The sequence below is a fragment of the Chiloscyllium punctatum genome, chromosome 4, assembly GCF_047496795.1.
Source record: "Chiloscyllium punctatum isolate Juve2018m chromosome 4, sChiPun1.3, whole genome shotgun sequence".
NCBI classification, from domain to species: domain Eukaryota; kingdom Metazoa; phylum Chordata; class Chondrichthyes; order Orectolobiformes; family Hemiscylliidae; genus Chiloscyllium; species Chiloscyllium punctatum.
In genome coordinates, this window is record NC_092742.1 from 88,021,289 (window position 1) to 88,040,204 (window position 18,916).

The 18,916-nt window shown below is 48.5% G+C and overlaps 1 protein-coding gene across 1 annotated transcript in view; it reads right to left on the minus strand.

The window, feature by feature from the left end:
• Positions 1–776: 776 nt before the first annotated feature.
• The window catches only part of LOC140476509 (bcl-2-modifying factor-like), a 179,174-nt gene continuing 161,034 nt past the window's right edge, over positions 777–18,916 (minus strand). The window contains exon 4 of the mRNA XM_072569248.1: positions 777–4,818. Within this exon, the coding sequence (XP_072425349.1) occupies positions 4,705–4,818 (114 nt within the window). The 3' untranslated portion in view covers positions 777–4,704. The remainder of the gene's footprint in view (positions 4,819–18,916) is intronic.

Below are 18,916 nucleotides of genomic sequence, written 5' to 3' on the forward strand. Positions count from 1 at the left end.
TTTTCAATGGGGTGACCTCCATTTCACAGTGGTGCCATGAAATGCAGCGAATCCAAAGGAGCAGTATCTTGGCATTGCCTTGGCAACCAGTCTTCAGCTCACTGCATCATGGGATTGCCTGCTTTCCCTTGCAGCCTGTTATCTCTGAGCTACCTCTTTTCTTCCAAAAGGAAAGGAACACACTGTATATTCCTCACTGTAAAACCAAGGGGGAAAACAAACAGATAATAACCTCAAGGCTTTTGGTCTATTCTGTAGGACGGACATTGTTTAGAATGACTCTTCACTGCCCTCTGAAAATTGTATCCAGTAAGCCATTCAGTTCAAGGTCAATGAAGGATGGGCAATAAGTGCTGACCCAGTCAGCAACACCCACATTTCATGAACAAACTTCTAAATAAAAAATCACTCATTTCTTTGAGCCACCACATCAGTCAATGAGATCTTTGCTAAGGTGGACCCTAGCACAAATTTTACTATTTAAATTCCTTCGACATAACACCAAGTGCGAGCAGTGAGTTGTGCAACAGTCAGCAGCCACCTCAGTACACCAGGTCCAATAGTAAATCTCAACAAATCACTTTGCTCACAGTGAAAGGTTATTCCAAAAATTGTTGCCCAGGCTTTCTTTATCTTTTAACAACCAACACACTTCCAGGTTAGACGTACTGGAGGGGACTGGCCAGGCTAAATTGCAATAGTGTTCAGGGATGTGCAGGCTGGGTGGATTAGCGATGGGGAAATGTAGTATAACAGAGATAGCAATGGGTGGGGGGGGGGGGGGGGGGGGGGGTCTGGGGTGATACTCTTTTGAGGGTCGGTGTGGACTCGTTGGGCTGGATAGCCTGCTTCCGCACTGTAGGGATTCTATGAATAGGTGAGTTATCTTCTGAGGAAAGATAAGACAGGCTGGGCCTGTACCCATTGCTGTTTGGCATAGCCTGAGGCAAACTGATTGAAACACACAAGATGCTTAGCAGTCTTGACAGGGTGGGCCTGGAAAGATAGCACTGAGTAAGCTTGTGGCTGATGGAGGGTTGCTGGTAAAAAAAATAAGGTCTTGTCCAATTAAGACAGAGATGAGAAGAATGTTTTTTTTTGCCTTCCCTAGTTCTTTGAAACCCTCTTTCTGCAAAGGGATTGGAAACTGAGTCTTTGAATATCTTCAAGGCAGAGGAATTAGATTCATGTTGAACAAAGGTTACTGGCAGCAAAAGTGGGGATGGGGAGTAACCATCCACCATCTCATTGGAAACTGGGGCAGCATTGAGGAGCTGACCGACCTACTCCTTTTCCTAATTCACATGTTGGAATTCAACAGTTGTCCAGGGATACCAGTTTCTTAAACAAGGGAGAGGGAGAAAGGTGGATGGAGAGAGATGAATTAAAAATGAAGAAGGAAAACCAAGACAAACCGGTGGTAAAGTCAGCAAGTGCTCAGAATGAAGGAGAATGCAGGGGAGAAGGGAAGGGAAGAAAAGAGAGAGAAAAACGCAGAAGTAACAAATGCAGGAGAAAGAAATTTATGGGGCGGGAGCAGAACACAGGACACGCTAGCAAGGAATGGACAGAGGGTGTGAGATTGAGTGAGATGTGATGAGAGAGTTGAAAACTAGGGAAAGGGGCAGGAGTGGAGAGGGGTAAGAGGAGAACTAACACTGGGACAAAGAACAATGGAGAAAGCGTGAACATGAGGGAGCGTGAGTTGAAGCACTATAGCGTGTAGAATTAATTGTGCCTGGCAGGCTTCACTGACAAGGAAGCAGCTCAGAGCTAATGCTTCCTGCTGTGCCAGCCCAGGCTCTGACTAATTAAAATAGCTGGAGCCTTTCATTAGATTTGACTTAGTCTTCTTTCACTAATAAAACCTTTTGATTTACTTGAACAACAATTGAAAATTGTTTTGAATATAACAGAGAGGGGAGCCTCACCACAGCAGGATTTGTCTGTACCTGAACCGAGGCCAGTATAATTACACCAAGTTTAGCTCTAATATCCATCCAGCAGTTAATTAATGTTTGATTCAAGGCTCTTTAATCTCCTGAGTCGAGTATGATGTAACAGCCTGCTTCTCAACTGGGTCACAGGTGAAGGGTGACAGGTCACATGTCAGCAGATAAACATATGCAAGTTAAGGAACTGGTAATGTTGCTTTAAAGCAAAAATACACACCAACCTGATGCTGTGTGACCTCTGACACAGGTGATACTGCAGTTAACATGCGACATCATGGTAACAATTTGTCATCCACACTTTCCTTTCTAAAAACCCCAACTTTCTTCCAACTGCTGACCCCACCCCCTCCCGATTTTCCCCAGTGTTGTGATGTGAGGTGGGAGATCCAATGCGAATTATCAAGGAAAGGTAAACAAGGATTAAAGGGGCACGAGTTGGCATTTCAGAAGTGCTCTCAGAAACTTTGCGCCGGGGGTAGGAAAATTTGCTCCGAAACAAGGAAAAGGGTCAGAAACAGCATTCTGTGGTAGGCAGCCAACTCGCGTTCGTCACCTGGGTCGGAAGTGCGACCACATTGTGTCCCAGTGCCAATCCCAATTCGGTGATGGGCAGCTGGGTCTGCTGGGCGTCATTCAGGACAGAAACCTCCTCTTTAAAATCTGGGATATCTATTAGGAATAGCTTCCAGATTATTAACCTGGCCTTTTTGCAGAAGTGATCACAATGAGGGTTAGGAACTTCCCATGATGCATCTGCTCAAACCAACAAGGACCAGGGAGTGCAGGCCATACTGGAAATTCTGACCATTCCACTAGATTATTTGTTTGTGGGGATGGGGCACTTTAGACCTTGTGACCCTTGTAATCTCTTCCCTACACCCAATGGCACAGTGAGCACTACTTGGCAGTCATAACCCAACCTCTGATCAATCTGTAATGGAGAGGGCCTGGCTTAAGCTCCAGGAATCTCAGATCACCACAGGTATCGTAGAAAAGACAGCCCTTAAAACCTCTGGAGGAGGGCGGGTGGGAGAAGTTGGCTATGCCTTAGTGGCTCTGAAGGAGCAACAGCTCTTTGAGAGAATTCAGTAGTAAAGCTTTGTACAGTTGGGTGTTTGAGGGGGTGTGTGCATGTGTGTCTAAGTGAACAGTCCAAGACCTTTAGCAAGGAGAAAGGCAGGCACAGATAAAGAAGAGCTCTTGCTGAAGGATTTGGATGCAGAGTGGTTCAGCTTGACTCAGACTCTTCCCTCAGGAAAGCCCAGGAGGCTGGTGATCGATGGAGCAGTGACGAGGGTGAGGTTTAATGGAGATTTCCCATCTTATTTGGGCTTCTGACTTAGAGAAAAGGGAGAGCGTCAATAAGCAGAGGAATCAGATAATTGGTAAAATAGAGAGAGAGAAATAAGGAGAAATTCTTTGACAAAGTGTGACGTTGCAATATGAAATATGCAGCCTGCAAAGGAGTTGGAAGCAGATTCAACAGTAGCTATTCAAGGGGAACTGGAAAAGGAGAAAAAAAAAACTGGAAGGCTTCAGGAAAGAGCATGGGGGTGCCCTTTGGAAGACAGGTCTTCCAAAGGATAGACATGAGCTCTATGTGCCAAATGGTCTCATTCTGTGCTGTATGATTTCGATTGAATTCATCCAGGTCAGAGGAGATTGAATGGCTGGGGATGGGTTCACAGTTTCAGACTCAACCATTTCTATGGAGACGCCGCTGTGCTCTTTTTTGTTGTTTTTTTCTCTTCCCACCTCTGCCCCCTCCCCCCACCCCACCACATAAGAAGTGACTCGCCTACACCACCCTGCAATATCCTTCATTTTTATCCAAAATTATAACTGCCTTCCAAAAGGGGGAAGGAGACCAGTGAGAAATGGAGCCCCAAACCTTAGCTTGGGTTGAGGTGGGGCATGCCAGGGAGAACCATCCTCCGGGATGGAGTGCCGATTTCCCTGCCGACAAGTCTCTGAACCCCAGAAGCGGTCGGCATGCCCGACCCATAAGCAAACCATTGGCAAACAGAGCTTTCAGCAGGACTGTAGGAACTCGCGAGTGGTCTCTGCACATGGGCGGACACAGAAATTTCAAGGCGCGTCCAACTTAGCCCTACAAGGGAGAAGCGATCTAGTTCTCAGAGAGGTCACTTGGTTATTGGGGGGGAAACGGAGGGGTTAGAATACATGGTAAACCTGTAAAGGGATTGCACATAACCAGTGTTGAGAATCCAGTGCTGCACTCAACTACAAAAGACTCTTTTGAGACGGCATCAATGATTGGGAAGAGTTCTGATGAAGAGTCGCCAGACTCGAAGCGTTGATTCTGCTCTCTCTCCACAGATGCTGCCAGACCAGCTGAGTTTCTCCAGCAATTTCTGTTTCAGTCTCCTTTCCTTTGTTCTTCTTGCTGCTGCGCCTGTGTGACGTGCATGACTGAGGTGAGGTGAGCAAGGTACAAAAGAAGTAGAACCCATTCTCTGTGGAGTTAAGTGATTTGTCAGAGCTCGCCAGCATTGGGAAGAGGATCCATTAGTAGCAGTGGAGAGCACGTGATAGTCAACAGCAAGCTTCCAGTGGACGTCACTGGGAAACAATGCGCCATTTCCACTTTGGATAAAACAAAAATGTGACACCATCCGACCAGCGGAGTGTGCCTTCACACCCGTGCTTTTGTCCCCTCGTTCAGTGCCATCCGCAGTACCCTCTGATGTCTGGCTGCAGAGTGGAGGGCTGACGTGCAGGGTGGGCCTCACCTTTGCCCTGCCGCCTCCGCATTCTCTTCCGGGTCAAAGATCAAAGTGAAGAGGAGGAAGAGAAGTCGCCACCACAAGGGCTGGTCCACACGGTTTTCATTTCTGTTACGCTGTGGAAGAAAAAAAAATAACATCCATCGTGAGATGGGGGAAAGCCCTGGCAACATATAGAAGAGTTTGAGTCACACGGCGCTGAAGCAGAGTTCGTTTTTACAATGCGAGACAAGACGGTGGATCAGAGGCATCACTTCACACAGGGGAACAGCTAGTGTTCACTGCTTGCATGGTGGAGTAGGGACAGGGGTATTGGAAGTGGGGGAAATCGGTGGGTGTTGGAGGAGGGGGATTGGTGGATATTGGAGGAGGGGGATTGGTGAATATTGGAGGAGGGGGATTGGTGAATATTGGAGGAGGGGGTTTGGTGGATATTGGAGGAGGGGGATTGGTGGATATTGGAGGAGGGGAATTGGTGAATATTGGAGGAGGGGGATTGGTGGATATTGGAGGAGGGGAATTGGTGAATATTGGAGGAGGGGGATTGGTGGATATTGGCAGAGGGGGATTGGTGGATATTGGCAGAGGGGGTTGGTTGGTTATTGGAGGAAGGGAATGGGTAAACGTTTAACGAGGGGAATGGTGAGTATTAGAGGAAGGGGATGGGTATGTATTGGGGGGATGGGTGGTTATTGGAGGAGGGGGGTGGGTAAGTATTGGAGAGGGGAATGGGTGGATATTGGAGGAGGGGGATGGGTGGATGTTGGAGGAGAGGGATGGGTGGATGTTGGAGGAGGGGGATGGGTGGATGTTGGAGGAGGGGAATGGGTGGATGTTGAAGGAGAGGGATGGGTGGACGTTGGAGGAGAGGGATGGTGAATATTGGAGGAGGGGGATGGGTGGGTATTGGAGGAGGATGGGTGGGCATTGGAAGCGGGGGATTAGTGGGTATTGAAGGAGGGGGATGGGCGGACACTGGAGGTGGGGGATTGGTGGGTATTGGAAGAGGTTGATGGTGGATATTGGATGTGGGGTGAATACTGGAGGAGTGGAAGTTGTAGGAGGAAAGATGGATATTGGAGGGGAGCTAGTGGATATTTGGAGGGGGGCATTGGATATTGGAGGAGGGAGGGACTAAGGATATTGGGACTGGGGTGGTAGGTATTGGGAGGATGGTGGATATTTGTGGGGACATTGATGATGGATATTGCAGGAGGGTGGGATAGTGGATATTAGAGATGAGTGATGATGGATATTGGAGGAGAGCGATGGTGGATATTAGAGATGAGCGATGGTGGGTATTGGAGGTGAGCGATGGTGGATATTGGAGGAGAGTGATGGCGGATGTTGGAGGAGAGCAATGGTGGATATTGGAGGTGGACGATGGGTGGATATTGGAGGAGAGCGATGGTGGATACTGGAGGAGAGCGATGGTGACTATTGGAGGAAACGATGGTGGATATTGGACGTGAGCCATATTGGATATTGGAGGTGAGCGATGGTGGGTATTGGAGGAGAGTGATGGTGGATATTGGAGGAGAGCGATGGTGGATATTGGAGGGGAGCGATGGTGGGTATTGGAGGAGAGCGATGGTGGGTATTGGAGGTGAGCGATGGTGGGTATTGGAGGAGAGCGATGGTGGGTATTGGAGGAGAGCGATGATGGGTATTGGAGGGGAGCGATGGTGGATATTGGAGGTGAGCGATGGTGGATATTGGAGGAGAGCGATGGTGGATATTGGAGGAGAGCGATGGTGGATATTGGAGGTGAGCGATGGTGGATATTGGAGGAGAGCAATGGTGGATATTGGAGGTGAGCGATGGTGGGTTTTGGAGGAGAGCAATGGTGGATATTGGAGGAGAGCGATGGTGGGTATTGGAGGAGAGCGATGGTGGGTATTGGAGGGGAGCGATGGTGGGTATTGGAGGAGAGCGATGGTGGGTATTGGAGGGGAGCGATGGTGGGTATTGGAGGAGAGCGATGGTGGGTATTGGAGGAGAGCGATGGTGGATATTGGAGGTGAGCGATGGTGGGTATTGGAGGAGAGCGATGGTGGGTATTGGAGGGGAGCGATGGTGGGTATTGGAGGGGAGCGATGGTGGGTATTGGAGGGGAGCGATGGTGGGTTTTGGAGGAGAGCAATGGTGGATATTGGAGGTGAGCGATGGTGGGTTTTGGAGGAGAGCAATGGTGGATATTGGAGGAGAGCGATGGTGGGTATTGGAGGAGAGCGATGGTGGATATTGGAGGAGAGCGATGGTGGGTATTGGAGGAGAGCGATGGTGGATATTGGAGGAGAGCGATGGTGGGTATTGGGGGAGAGTGATTGTTGGTATTGGAGGTGAGCAAATGTGGATATTGGGGGAGGGAGGGACTGTGGATATTGAAAGGAGGGATGATGGTTTTTGGGGAGGGATGACAGATATTGGGGGGAAATAGTGGATATTTTGAGGGGGCGGATGGTGGAGCGTAGGGAAGAGGGATGTTGGATATTTATGGTGGGGAGGGGTATGGTAGACATTGGAGTACTGGAAGAGTGGATGAGCACATATGTCAGATAGTAAGTATTATTGGAAATTCTGTCACATGGACATCACTGTTGAATGTGATCCTCTCCTTACATACAATAGATTATAGTCAGAAGGCACATAACACCAGGTTATAGTCCAACATGTTTAATTGAAATCACAAGCTTTTGGAGTGCAGCTCTTTCATCGGGAGGAAGGAATAGCACTCTGAAAGCTTGTGATTTGAAATAAACCTGTTGGACTATAACCTGATATCGTGTGATTTCTGGCTTTGTCCACTGCAGTCCAACACCGGCACCTCCACGTCATCACAATAGACAATAACAGCTGATATCATCTCCCACAATGCCAGCACAACATCCACCACGCAGACCCTGCACAGAGGTCCTTGCATGCACGTGCACACACACACACGTGCACACACACACACACGTGCACACACACTCTCATTCACTCAAGTGTGCATGGCTCTATACATCTTACACAAAATACACACACACAAAACACACACACACGAACACACTGACACACATACACCCCTCCCAAATGTTGTACACGCAACCTTTGCACCACAAACCTACTAGGGAATGTTGAAAGTGAATTTTAATTGTGCATATACAATTCAGAGTGATTTCGATGGCAGTAGCTAACATTACCACTAGCAGTAACAAGAATCAGGGTGAGTTAAGGAGAATGTTTTATCACAACGATTTATTGTCAATGAAAATACGTGCCTGAACAAGTTAGGGCAGCTTTCGAAGGGAAATTGGATTAAAACTTAAGGAAGGCTTTGCAGGAAAGTGGGATAAATTGGAAATAATAGGGGAAAAAAAATCACATGTTAAAGTACAGTAGGAAGCCACTTGACTGATCAAGCCTGTGTCAGCCACTCCCCACTTTCTTTGTAGTGCTGTAAGTTCCTCATGCATAGGGACTGGTCCAACTCATTTCAAAATTATTTTCAAGTAGAACGATTCAGATCCAGGCAATCTCTTCCCCAGAGATTTTGGGTGAGAGGAGCCTCAGGTCACTCTGTCAGTAATTTTGAGTGGGGTGAGCAAGGCCGAGGGAGGGAGATCTGCCTGGTCTCATCCAAACTGAGGCATGTTGGTGGCTGTTTAAAGGTTACTTATTGCCCAGAACTCAACTTTGAGACTGGGTGGATAGATGGAGAGTGTGTGTGTGTGTGTGTGTGTATACGCTCTCTCTCTCTCTCTCTCTCTCGGGCTGCCTTTCCCACATTGGGCCTGCACCTGCCTGCACCTCCCTCCCCTCCCCCCCCCCCCCCCCCCCCCCCCCCCCATGAGTGTTCCCTTAGCCCGGCTCCCACAGACATCCCGACCTCCGTCTTCCCACACACCTCCGGGGCCTGGCATTCCCTCCCCAGCAGGAGAGACATACCCTCCTCCACCTCAGAACTCCAACAAACCAGTGTAAAAGCAAGCCATCGAGGATCTGCCTACAAAAGAAGAGCCTGTCCATATCTGACCCTAATTCTTCCTTTTCACAGTTCCACTCTGTAGCAATGCCTCGATTCATCAAACAGTATCAAAGTGACTATGTTATGCTTATGTGTGAGGACTGGGTCATATAATCATAGAGTCATAGAGGTGTACAGCATGGAAACAGACCCTTCGGTCCAACTCATCCATGCCAACGAGTTATCCTAACCCAATCTAGTCCCATTTGCCAGCACTTGCCCCATATCCCTCTAAACCCTGCAGATTCATGTATCCATCCAGCTGCTTATCAAATGTTGCAATTGTACCAGCCTCCGTCACTTCCTCTGGCAGCTCATTCCACACACGTACCACCCTTTGCATGAAAAAGTTGCCCCTTAGGTCTCTTTTATATCCTTCCCCTCTCACCCTAAACCTATGCCCTCTAGTTCTGGACTCCCCGACCCCAGGGAAAAGACTTTGTCTATTTATCCTATCTATACCCCCCCATGATTTTATAAACCTCTATAAGGTCACCCCCTCAGCCTCCGACGCTCCAGGGAAAACAGCCCCAGCCTGTTCAGCCTCTCCCTGTAGCTCAGATCCTCCAACCCTGGCAACATCCTTGTAAATCTTTTCTGAATCCTTTCAAGTTTCACAACATCCTTCCGATAGGAAGGAGACCAGAATTGCACGCAATATTCCAACAGTGGCCTAACCAATGTCCTGTACAGCTAAAAAGATTGTTAGCTTTCCAATGACGTGGGACGAGTCAGTGTTGGGAGAGTCAGGTTTGAGGTGAAAGGCTGCAGCATGAAGCCTTGAGGGCTGTACTTGAGCAGGGTTGAAATGCTAAATAACTGAGGGCCTTTGGTGCCCCAGTCCCGACATCAGTCAAGCCACGTTTTGAAGTTAACTGGGACTTTGGATTTAGAAGAGTATGTCTTCCTGTTGAGAAGTTGAGATGAATAACATCGAGATTTGTTTTGACTGCGCAATGTTTTGTAACACTGTCACAGATTAGCTCAGCAGATCACTCAGCTCCAGGCCAAGTTTCACAAGAGTCAGGTTTCTGGTGACTTCCTTGAGAATTACGGTAGAGTCATACAGGAGAGAAAGAGGCCGTTTCACCCAGCACGCTGCTGCTGGCTCTTTTGAAGGAACTATCCAAATTCTTGGCAGATGCCATCAGCAGAGCCAGCGAGGGATACTACAATGTGCAGTAAAGCTGGACACAGCCACATCCAATATAAGAATGAAAAATCCAACATAAGTATTGTTAGCAGCAGAACCACTTAGAAGGGGACAGTTGTGGACTGAGAATGCAAGTTCAGGAGCAGCAAATGTTCAGGAGCTGTGACAACTCCTATCATTTCCTTTTGAGAGCTTGCTTTGTTTTATTGGTCAGAGTATTGAGTACAGGAGTTGGGAGATCATTTTGCGGCTGTACAGGACATTGGTTAGGCCACTTTTGGAATATTGCGTGCAATTCTGCTCTCCTTCCTATAGGAAGGATGTTGTGAAAGGGTTCAGAAAAGATTTACAAGGATGTTGCCAGGGTTAGAGGATTTGAGCTATAGGGAGAGGCTGAATAGGCTGGGGCTGTTTTCCCTGGAGTATCGGAAGCTGAGGGGGGACCTTCTAGAGGTTGGTAAAAATCATGAGGGGTATGGATAGGATAGATAGACAAGGTCTTTTCCCTGGGGTGGGGGTGTCCAGAACTAGAGGGCACAGGTTCAGGGTGAGAGGGGAAAGATATAAAAGAGACCTAAAGGGCAACATTTTCACGCAGAGGGTGGTACGTGTATGGAATGAGCTGCCAGAGGAAGTGGTGGAGGCTGGTACAATTGCATCATTTAAAAGTTATCTGGATGGGTATATGAATAGGAAGGGTTTGGAGGGATATGGGGCAAGTGGGACTAGATTAGGTTAGGATATCTGGTCGGCATGGACGAGTTGGACCAAAGGATCTGTTTCCGTGCCGTTCACCTCTATGACTCTATGAGTTATCACAGAGGGCTGTGAAGGTTGGGTCATTAAGTATATTCAAGGCTGAGATATTTTTAATCAGTAAGGGAATCAACGGTTATGGGCAAAGAAGGGGAATTGAAGATGATCAGATTAGCTCTGATCTCATTGAATGGCAGAGCAGACATGATGAACTGAATAGCCTACTTCTGCACCTACATCTTATGATTTTGATGTAAGGACACAAATATACCCATTTTAGAAGCTTTTAGTTTATTAAGGAACTGCCTGGTGTGCCTTAATACATCAAGCAAATCACTCTGCATATTTTAAAAACGTAACCATTTGTGTTGCACACAGATGGAGAGTTTACACTCTGAAGACAAAGGACATTCCTACAGAACGCCCCACAACCACTGGGCACCTCAAAGTGCTTCATGACTGAGGAAGCACTGGCTTTGAAACGTAATTGCTGTTGCAATGTAGGAAACACTACACAGAACATTGAACAACACAGCGCAGTGCAGGCCCTTCGGCCCTCGATGTTGCACCAACCTGTGACCAGCTACACTGCACACAGCATGGTCCCACAAGCAGCAAAGTGATAACAAACAGACTGAACGATACTGGCTGAAGGATAAATACTGGCCAGGGCACAGGCGAAAGCATCTCTCCTGGTCCTCAGAATAATGCCATCAGAACTTCTACATCCACCCAGGCAGGTAGACAGAGCCTTGTTTTAATGTCTCACCTGAAAGACAGCACCTCCAACAGTGCGGCACTCCCTCAGTGCTGCAAGGAGCCTTGTTGAACTAATCATACTTTGTTTTGGGAGGAACCAATTTTCAGCTGGATTAATCAAACTACACCAATTCTCCATTCTTGAGTAGGCCAAGAGATGTTTCTAGATATTTGCTCAATCTGTTCAGAGCTGTTATTATACATCTCTGGAGGTAGGACTTGAAACTGAGTCTTACGAGACAGTGGTAGGGACTTTGCCACTGCACCACAACAGCCCTTGAGGGATATTTTTAAAGCACACTCTTCTTTTTTTTCTGACAGCACTGATTCATGACAGTTTTATGCAAATGGGTTGGAGTGGTGGCTCATGGGGGTGGAAGGTGGGATGGGTAATTCATCCCCGTAGCCCATCGAGTCCGCACTGACCCTCTGAGGAGCATCCCACCCGCAGCCACCCTATCCCTGTAACCCTACATTTCCCATGGCTAACCCACCTAGCCTGTACATCTTTGGACTGCGGGAGGAAACGGCAGCATCTGGAAGAAACCCATGCGACACAGAGAGAGAGAATGAGCTACAGTGCTGCCCCACTTTATTCAAAACCTGTGCAACTTAAATCCAGAGCGTTGCCCACACTTAAAGTGGGAGTCTTGACTACTCCGCCTGTAGCAGTCGCTCATGAGTGGACACAGCCAACGGCCGTTCACAACAACAGCTGACGTAACTGAGTCCTGCGAAACAGTCCAAGGCATTTAACACAGAGACAGAGGTAGGGAGGAGCGAGATCAGAGAGGCATTGGGACAACACAGTGACATTTTAATATTGAGGTGTTGCCAAACCAGGTCCCACTGCAGGGCACAGTGGGTGATGGGTGAAGAGGACAGCTCAGGTTAAGATACAGAGATGCAGTTTAGGTTCAATGTGTCCCATTGGGAAAGCAAAGGGTTAACAAACCTGCAGAGGCTCCCAAAGCAGCCTGAGCCAGCTAGACGAGAGCAAATGACTCATCGGTTATCCTTTAGCAAAGCCGCGAGCACAAAACAACCTCATATTGTGGAGATAAGCCTCACAGAGAGGCCTTATGTGCACAACTGAGTTCTTAGAGTGGCAACATTGCTGCAGGTGTTAAGAGCACTATTAAGAAGCAGACCTCACCTCTGCAGCCTCAGGCACAAGACAGCACTGAGATCACGTCCAACGGCAAGTCAGCTTTGATTAAAAAAATACAATAGCAAGCACTTCTCTTCAAGTGTAGTCAGAGCGCTGACCTGCAATTCCTCGCACAGATTTAACTTCAACACCAAAACTCACCGGCTTTGGTGTCTGCTGGGTGAGGAGGTGGGGTCATGGCACTGGCCACGGTTACAGTGCTTGGGGGGGTTCACAGGAGCCCCCCCCCCCCCAACATAGACTACACTAGCCACGTTCACAGTGACTGCCCGTCCAAACTAACCCTTGAAGGGTGGGGTTGAAACGCAGGAAAGACAGCTACAACTTTGCGCTCAGCGAGCTTACAAAACAAACTGCGATGGAGTGCCCTCACCAATGCCAGTTCAATCAGGTCAAGTGCAGAATTAACATTGATCAGTATCACCCGCATCCTCAGCTGGGCTTTAAGTAATGCTCTACCACCTTGGCAGACAAGTTGCAGAGTCACATCCAAGAGGTGGGTGGGTGGTTGCAGTATTCCTACAGGTGATGACTAGCCTGCTGTTACTTCCTATGTAAGATCATAAACAGAGATATCATCCTGCCAGAGGGCTTGCTGGCTTTCAGTTTTACAGAGTCCTTAAAGTGTGGAAGCAGTCCATTTGACCCATTGAGTGCTCAATGAACCCCCGCAGGGCACCCCTCTCAGACAAATGCCCCATCCTTTTCCCATAACCCTGCCTTTTCCCTGGCTAATCCACCTAGTCTGCACATCCCTGGACACAATGGGGCAGTTTAACATTGCCAATAGACCGAAACTGCATATCTTTGCACTGTGGAAGGAAACCCACACAGACACAGGGAGAATGTGCAAACTCCGCAATAGACAGTAGCCCGAGGGTGGATTTGAACCTGGGTCCCTGGCACTGTGAGGCGGCAGTGCTGACCACTGAGCCACCATGCCAATGGCCACCACCACCACCCACCCTCCCACAACATCCCAACAAAACCAGGAGATCACGCTCTGAGTGGATGTGGCTAGTGAGGAGTCTTGCTCACAGACAGGGAATTGGTAGGGAGCAATGGACACTGTGGGAAGCACTAGAGATGGTGACCCAGCTTCTGAAATGGAGGAGCAGACCCCATCTTCCTAGCTGAAGGACAGTGAATAAAGGGCCTCGCTGTCTTACAGTAATTTCTAAACCTAGGGGTGAGAGTCTCCTGCTCTACTTTCACTGCCCCCCCCCTCCCATTTCACCTCCTCATCATCTTACCCCTCCCACCCTATCCCCCCTTCCCCGCACCACATTTTCCCTCCCACTCTGCCCCATTCTCACTGATGTGTCCTTGGACCCCCAGCCCTGAAACTCACATTCCTTCTCCAGTTTCATCTCCCCTCCCCCCCCCATCACGGTCCTCTGCCCTCACGCACCCCAGCCCAAACTCCAAGTACTCCCTGGATTGACCTACCTCTTGGCTCACGGCATCCCCTCCATCACCCCCACCCCACCTGGGGACGTGGGAGTGTCAAGTGCACCACCAGGTGTGAAGTCAAGCAACTAAAGGGTTAAATGAACTGGTTTTGCTGCTTGTTGAGTGAGTTAAGACAGTGGCATACTTCAATTTCCGTTTGGCACCTGGGGGGGGCGGTGGCAAGGGGACCAGGAGGACACTGGCAGAGTACTGTTTCATGGCATCTAGCTTATGATGGTTGGATGAAATGCTTGCCCCCCCAGCCCCTGCCCATGCCACACCCTCAAGTGCCACCTCTACCACAATTAGAGCTACATGTGCTACATCACACTGTCCATGCATGTCCTAATCGCTGCAGGTAGTTTTGGGAGAGTCATGCTTGCAGCTGGAATGATGACTCAGCCCTCTAAATATAGAGCAGCATATAAACACAGACAAGGCAGGCAGACAGGAGCAGTCACCACCGCACTAATCTACTGCACGCACCACTTACAAAGACATCGCTGTAGACAAACAGCCACCCGGCCCTGTTGCTGATAAGGGCTTGCTGTTGGTTATAAGGAAAGCAGGTCAAAGTGCTCGCAACAACGGCACTGGGCTCTCACCCCTCAGGCTAAAGATTTTCCAGAGTCACAACACCTCCTCCTTACCCAAGTCAGCTTACTGCACGCCCCCCCGCAACACTGTCTGACCATACCCCTGCCCGGCCCTCACTCAGAGTAGCCCTGATCTAGTCCCATCTTGGTAGGGTGGGAGAAACAGGTACTCTTTCCTTCAAAGTCCCCTGCAACTTGCCATTGAAAACAGTGGCTCAGTGGTTAGCACTGCTGCTTCACAGCGCCAGGGACCTGGGTTCGATTCCACTCTCGGGCGACTGTCTGCGCGGGTCCCCTCTGGGTGCTCCAGCTTCCTCCCGCAGTCCAAAGATGTGCAGGTTAGGTGGATTGGCCGTGCTAAATTGTCCATAGTGTCCAAGGCTGTGCAGGCTGGGGTGGGGGGTGTAGCTAGCCATGGGGAATGTGGAGTTACAGGGAAAGGATGGGTCTGGGTGGGATGCTCTTCAGAGGGTTGGTGTGGACTCAATGGATGGAATGGCCTCCTTCCACACTGCTTCCACTATGGAAATAAGAAGTGTGTGTAGAAATGCTACATGAAATACTCCTACAGGAATAATGCAGAGGAAATGGTCCAGTGCTATCATAACTGGACTACTAATCCAGAGATTAGGAGAAAGCGAGGACTGCAGATGCTGGACATGAAAGTTGTAAAGTGTGGTGCTGGAAAAGCACAACAGATCAGGCAGCATCTGAGGAGCAGGAGAATCAACATTTCGGGCAAGAGCGCTTCATCAGGAATGAGAAGAGGGAGTGTTCAAAGATAAACAGGGGGGTTGGGGGGGGTTTGGGGTTGGGGTATGGAGCAGGGAAGACAATATGCAGGTAAGGGGGATGATGGTGATAGGTCAGAGTGGAGGGTGGAGCAGATAGGTGGGAAGGAGGATGGCCAGGTAAGACAGTTCAAGAGGTGGTGCTGAGTCAGAAGGTTGGATCTGGGATGAGATGGGGGGGAGGGGGAGATGAGGAAACTGGTGAAATCAACTTTGATGCCACATGGTTGGAGAGTCCCAAGGCAGAAGCTGAGCCATTCTTCCTTCAGGCGTCTGGTGGCTTGGATTTGGTGGTGAAGGAGGCCCATGACTTGCACATGCTTGGCGGAGTGGGGGAGGGGGAGTTGAAATGGTTGGCCACAGAATGCCAACCAACAAAACATTTCAAGGAACATCTCTGGAACACACATCAAACAACCCCACCACCCCCTTTTCCGGCGCCGCACTTTTCGACTATTAATCCAGAGACCCAGGTGATATTCTGGGGGACCAGAGTTCAAATCCTGTCAAGCACATGGCGAAATTTAAAGGCAACAAAATCCAGAATTAAGACCCAATTGATTCTTGGCCAGTTGTTGGGGGCGGGGAATCTAAGTGGTTCACTTATGCCCTTTAGGGAGGGAAACAGCAGCCCTTACCTGGTGTGGCATACACTTGACTCTTGACCCAAGTGGTTGACTCTCTGTGGGCAATTAAGGATGGGCAATAAATGCTGGCCTAGCCAGTGATACCCACACACTGAATAAAAAAAAGTAATGAGCCTTCACAAAGTGCTTCATTAGCCGAAAAACACTTGGGCCACACAGAGACGTTGAACAGACCTAATCTAAAAGGAAGTACTTGTTTCGAAACAGGTCCATTTCTCACCCTCAACAATGTTTTGGTTTTATTTTGATGGGAGAATGACAGGAGGAAGTCGCATTCAGAGTCACAGTCACAATCCTAGCCACTGCCTGTGATTCTGTGCGGGTTTCCTCCGGGTGCTCCGGTTTCATCCCACAGTCCAAAGCTGTGCAGGTCAGGTGGACTGGCCATGTTAAGCTGCCCAAGCATTCAGCCCACACATTTAGGTAGAATGGTGGGGAGGGGGGGGGGAGGCATAGACCAGTGTGCAAGGGCGAGGAATGGATCCCCGAAGTGTGGGTGACCAGGATTTTATTCAAAAAAAACATTTGTGGAATGGGAGTGTTGCTGGCTGACCCAACAGTTATTCTGAATTGCCCAGAGGCCAATTAAGAGTCAACCACATTGCTGTTGGTATGGAGTCATATGTGGGCCAGAGTCACAGGTAAGGGAGGTAAATTTTCTTCCCTTACAGGCCTTGAAGTTGTCATTAAAGCATGATGAGGAGAAATGTATTCTCCTAGAAGGTGGTGAATCTGTGGAATTCTTTACCTCAGAGGGCTGTCGTAGGTGGATGGCATATTCAAGGCTGAAATAGACAAGATTTTTAATTCGGAAGGTAATCAAGGGTTACAGGGAAAAGGTAGGAAAGTGGAGTTGAGGATTTTTCGATTAGCCATGATGTCACTGAACAATGGAGGAGATGGACTGAATAGCTTATTTCTGTTCCTATACCTGTGGTCATATTAGTGAACTAGACAATCATCAATAGTTAGTTACATGGTCATCATTAGGTTAACTTTTAATTCCAGATCTTGATTGAATTCAAATGTCATTCTCCGCTGCCATGAGATTTGAAGGTATGTCCTCAGAACATTAGCCTGGAGTTTCAGATTGCTCTTCGAGTAACAGTACCACTAGGTCACTGCCTCCCCTATATCAAGTTAAAAATCACACAACACCAGGTTATAATCCAACAGGTTTATTTGGAAACACTAGCTTTCGGAACGCCGCTCCTTCATCAGGTGGTTGTGTGGTACATAATTGTACTCCACAACTGTGTCTTACAATTGTGTGCTCCACAACCACCCGATGAAGGAGCGACGCTCCGAAAGCTAGTGTGCTTCCAATTAAACCTGTTGGACTATAACCTGGTGTTGTGTGATTTTTAACTTTGTACACCCCAGTCCAATACTAGCATCTCCAAATCATGACGTCCCCTGTATCAGGCAGCGCGATGCACCTTCCTCCTAAGCCGTCCAGCCACAGTCGGGATTTCTGACAGAGGCCTGGAGAAGCTGGAAGTAGCTGGGCAGAGGCATGGGTTGCTTTTAAAACACAGAAAACAGGAGCAGGAGTAGGCCATTCAGCCCTTCCAGCCTGCATGACCATTCAATATGATCATGGCTGATCGTGTCACTTCAGTATCCCACTCCCGCTTTCGCTCTGTAACCCCTTGACCCCTTGAGCCGCAAGAACCATGTCCAGCTCCCTGTTGAACATAGCTAATGAACTGGCCCTAACGGCTTCGTGTGGTAGAGAATTCCACAGGTTCACAACTCTGAGTGAAGAAATTCTTCCTCATCTTAATCCTGAATGGCTTACCCTTTATTGTTAGCTTATGATACCTAGTTCTGGACTTCCCCAACATTGGGAACGTTTTTCCCGCATCTAGCCTCTCCAGCGCCATCAGGATTTTATATGTTTCTATTTGATTCCGTTCTGTTCACTGGACAGTAAATGAGAACCACATGGCCTGATTGAGACTAAAGTTCTCAACCCGCTGTCTTGTCACATCTGGGTTTATCATAGACTGACTAGTGGAGGTTGATCATTGGATTAGTCAACACCTCCATTACTGACATATCATGTAATTACCAGGATGATCAAAGGGAAACTGGGATGTTGAGGGAGCTTGACCACGATGGAGCAATTCCATGTCCCAGTGTTGAGTTCTTGTGGTCAGTGTAGGACTGACATCGATTGCATCAGATAGAGAAGTAAGTGGTTGGCAGCCAGGGAGTTTCAGGCAGTAACCCTCATGGTTTATGATGGTTTACCAAATACAAACCACCAACTTATGCTCCTGATTCAGTCGTGGTTTTATTTTACCATCAGTCACAGGGTCCTTTAGCATGTGTTGTTTTCAAACCCAACAGATAAGTGCAACAACTTCATTTCAAGCAGACTCTTCCAATTCCAATCTTTCAGATTCCTTTCGCTGCACCATTGACTAAGGTGCCTTTGGTTATCGAGGATTTCTCTCCTGAACGTCTTCACCTCCCCACCCTCTTTCTCTTCCTTTCTTGTCAGATGCCTCTGGGCGTCTGTCCCAGTGTCTCCTTACAGGGCTCAGTGTCAAATAGCACTCTTGTGAAAGAGCCCTCGGACATTTCACTCCATTGAAGGTGCCATATTAATAGCAGCTTTATCCTCAAGGGTAGGCTTCTCTGTGATGATGCTTCCATGGGAGTTCCTCAGCTATGCTGGGGGAGAAGCTTTCTGGCACTGCCTTATAATGTCCATTTGTCCTGTGTGAACCTACACAGACAATGTCAAGCACACTAAGCAGTCACAGCAAGCAGCACAGCCAGGCCTATTCTAGTCCTCAGTTGGTTTCTACAGGGGTCACTGGCTGTTTTCCACACCCCACTTGAGACATAATGGGGACAACTGCAACAGCT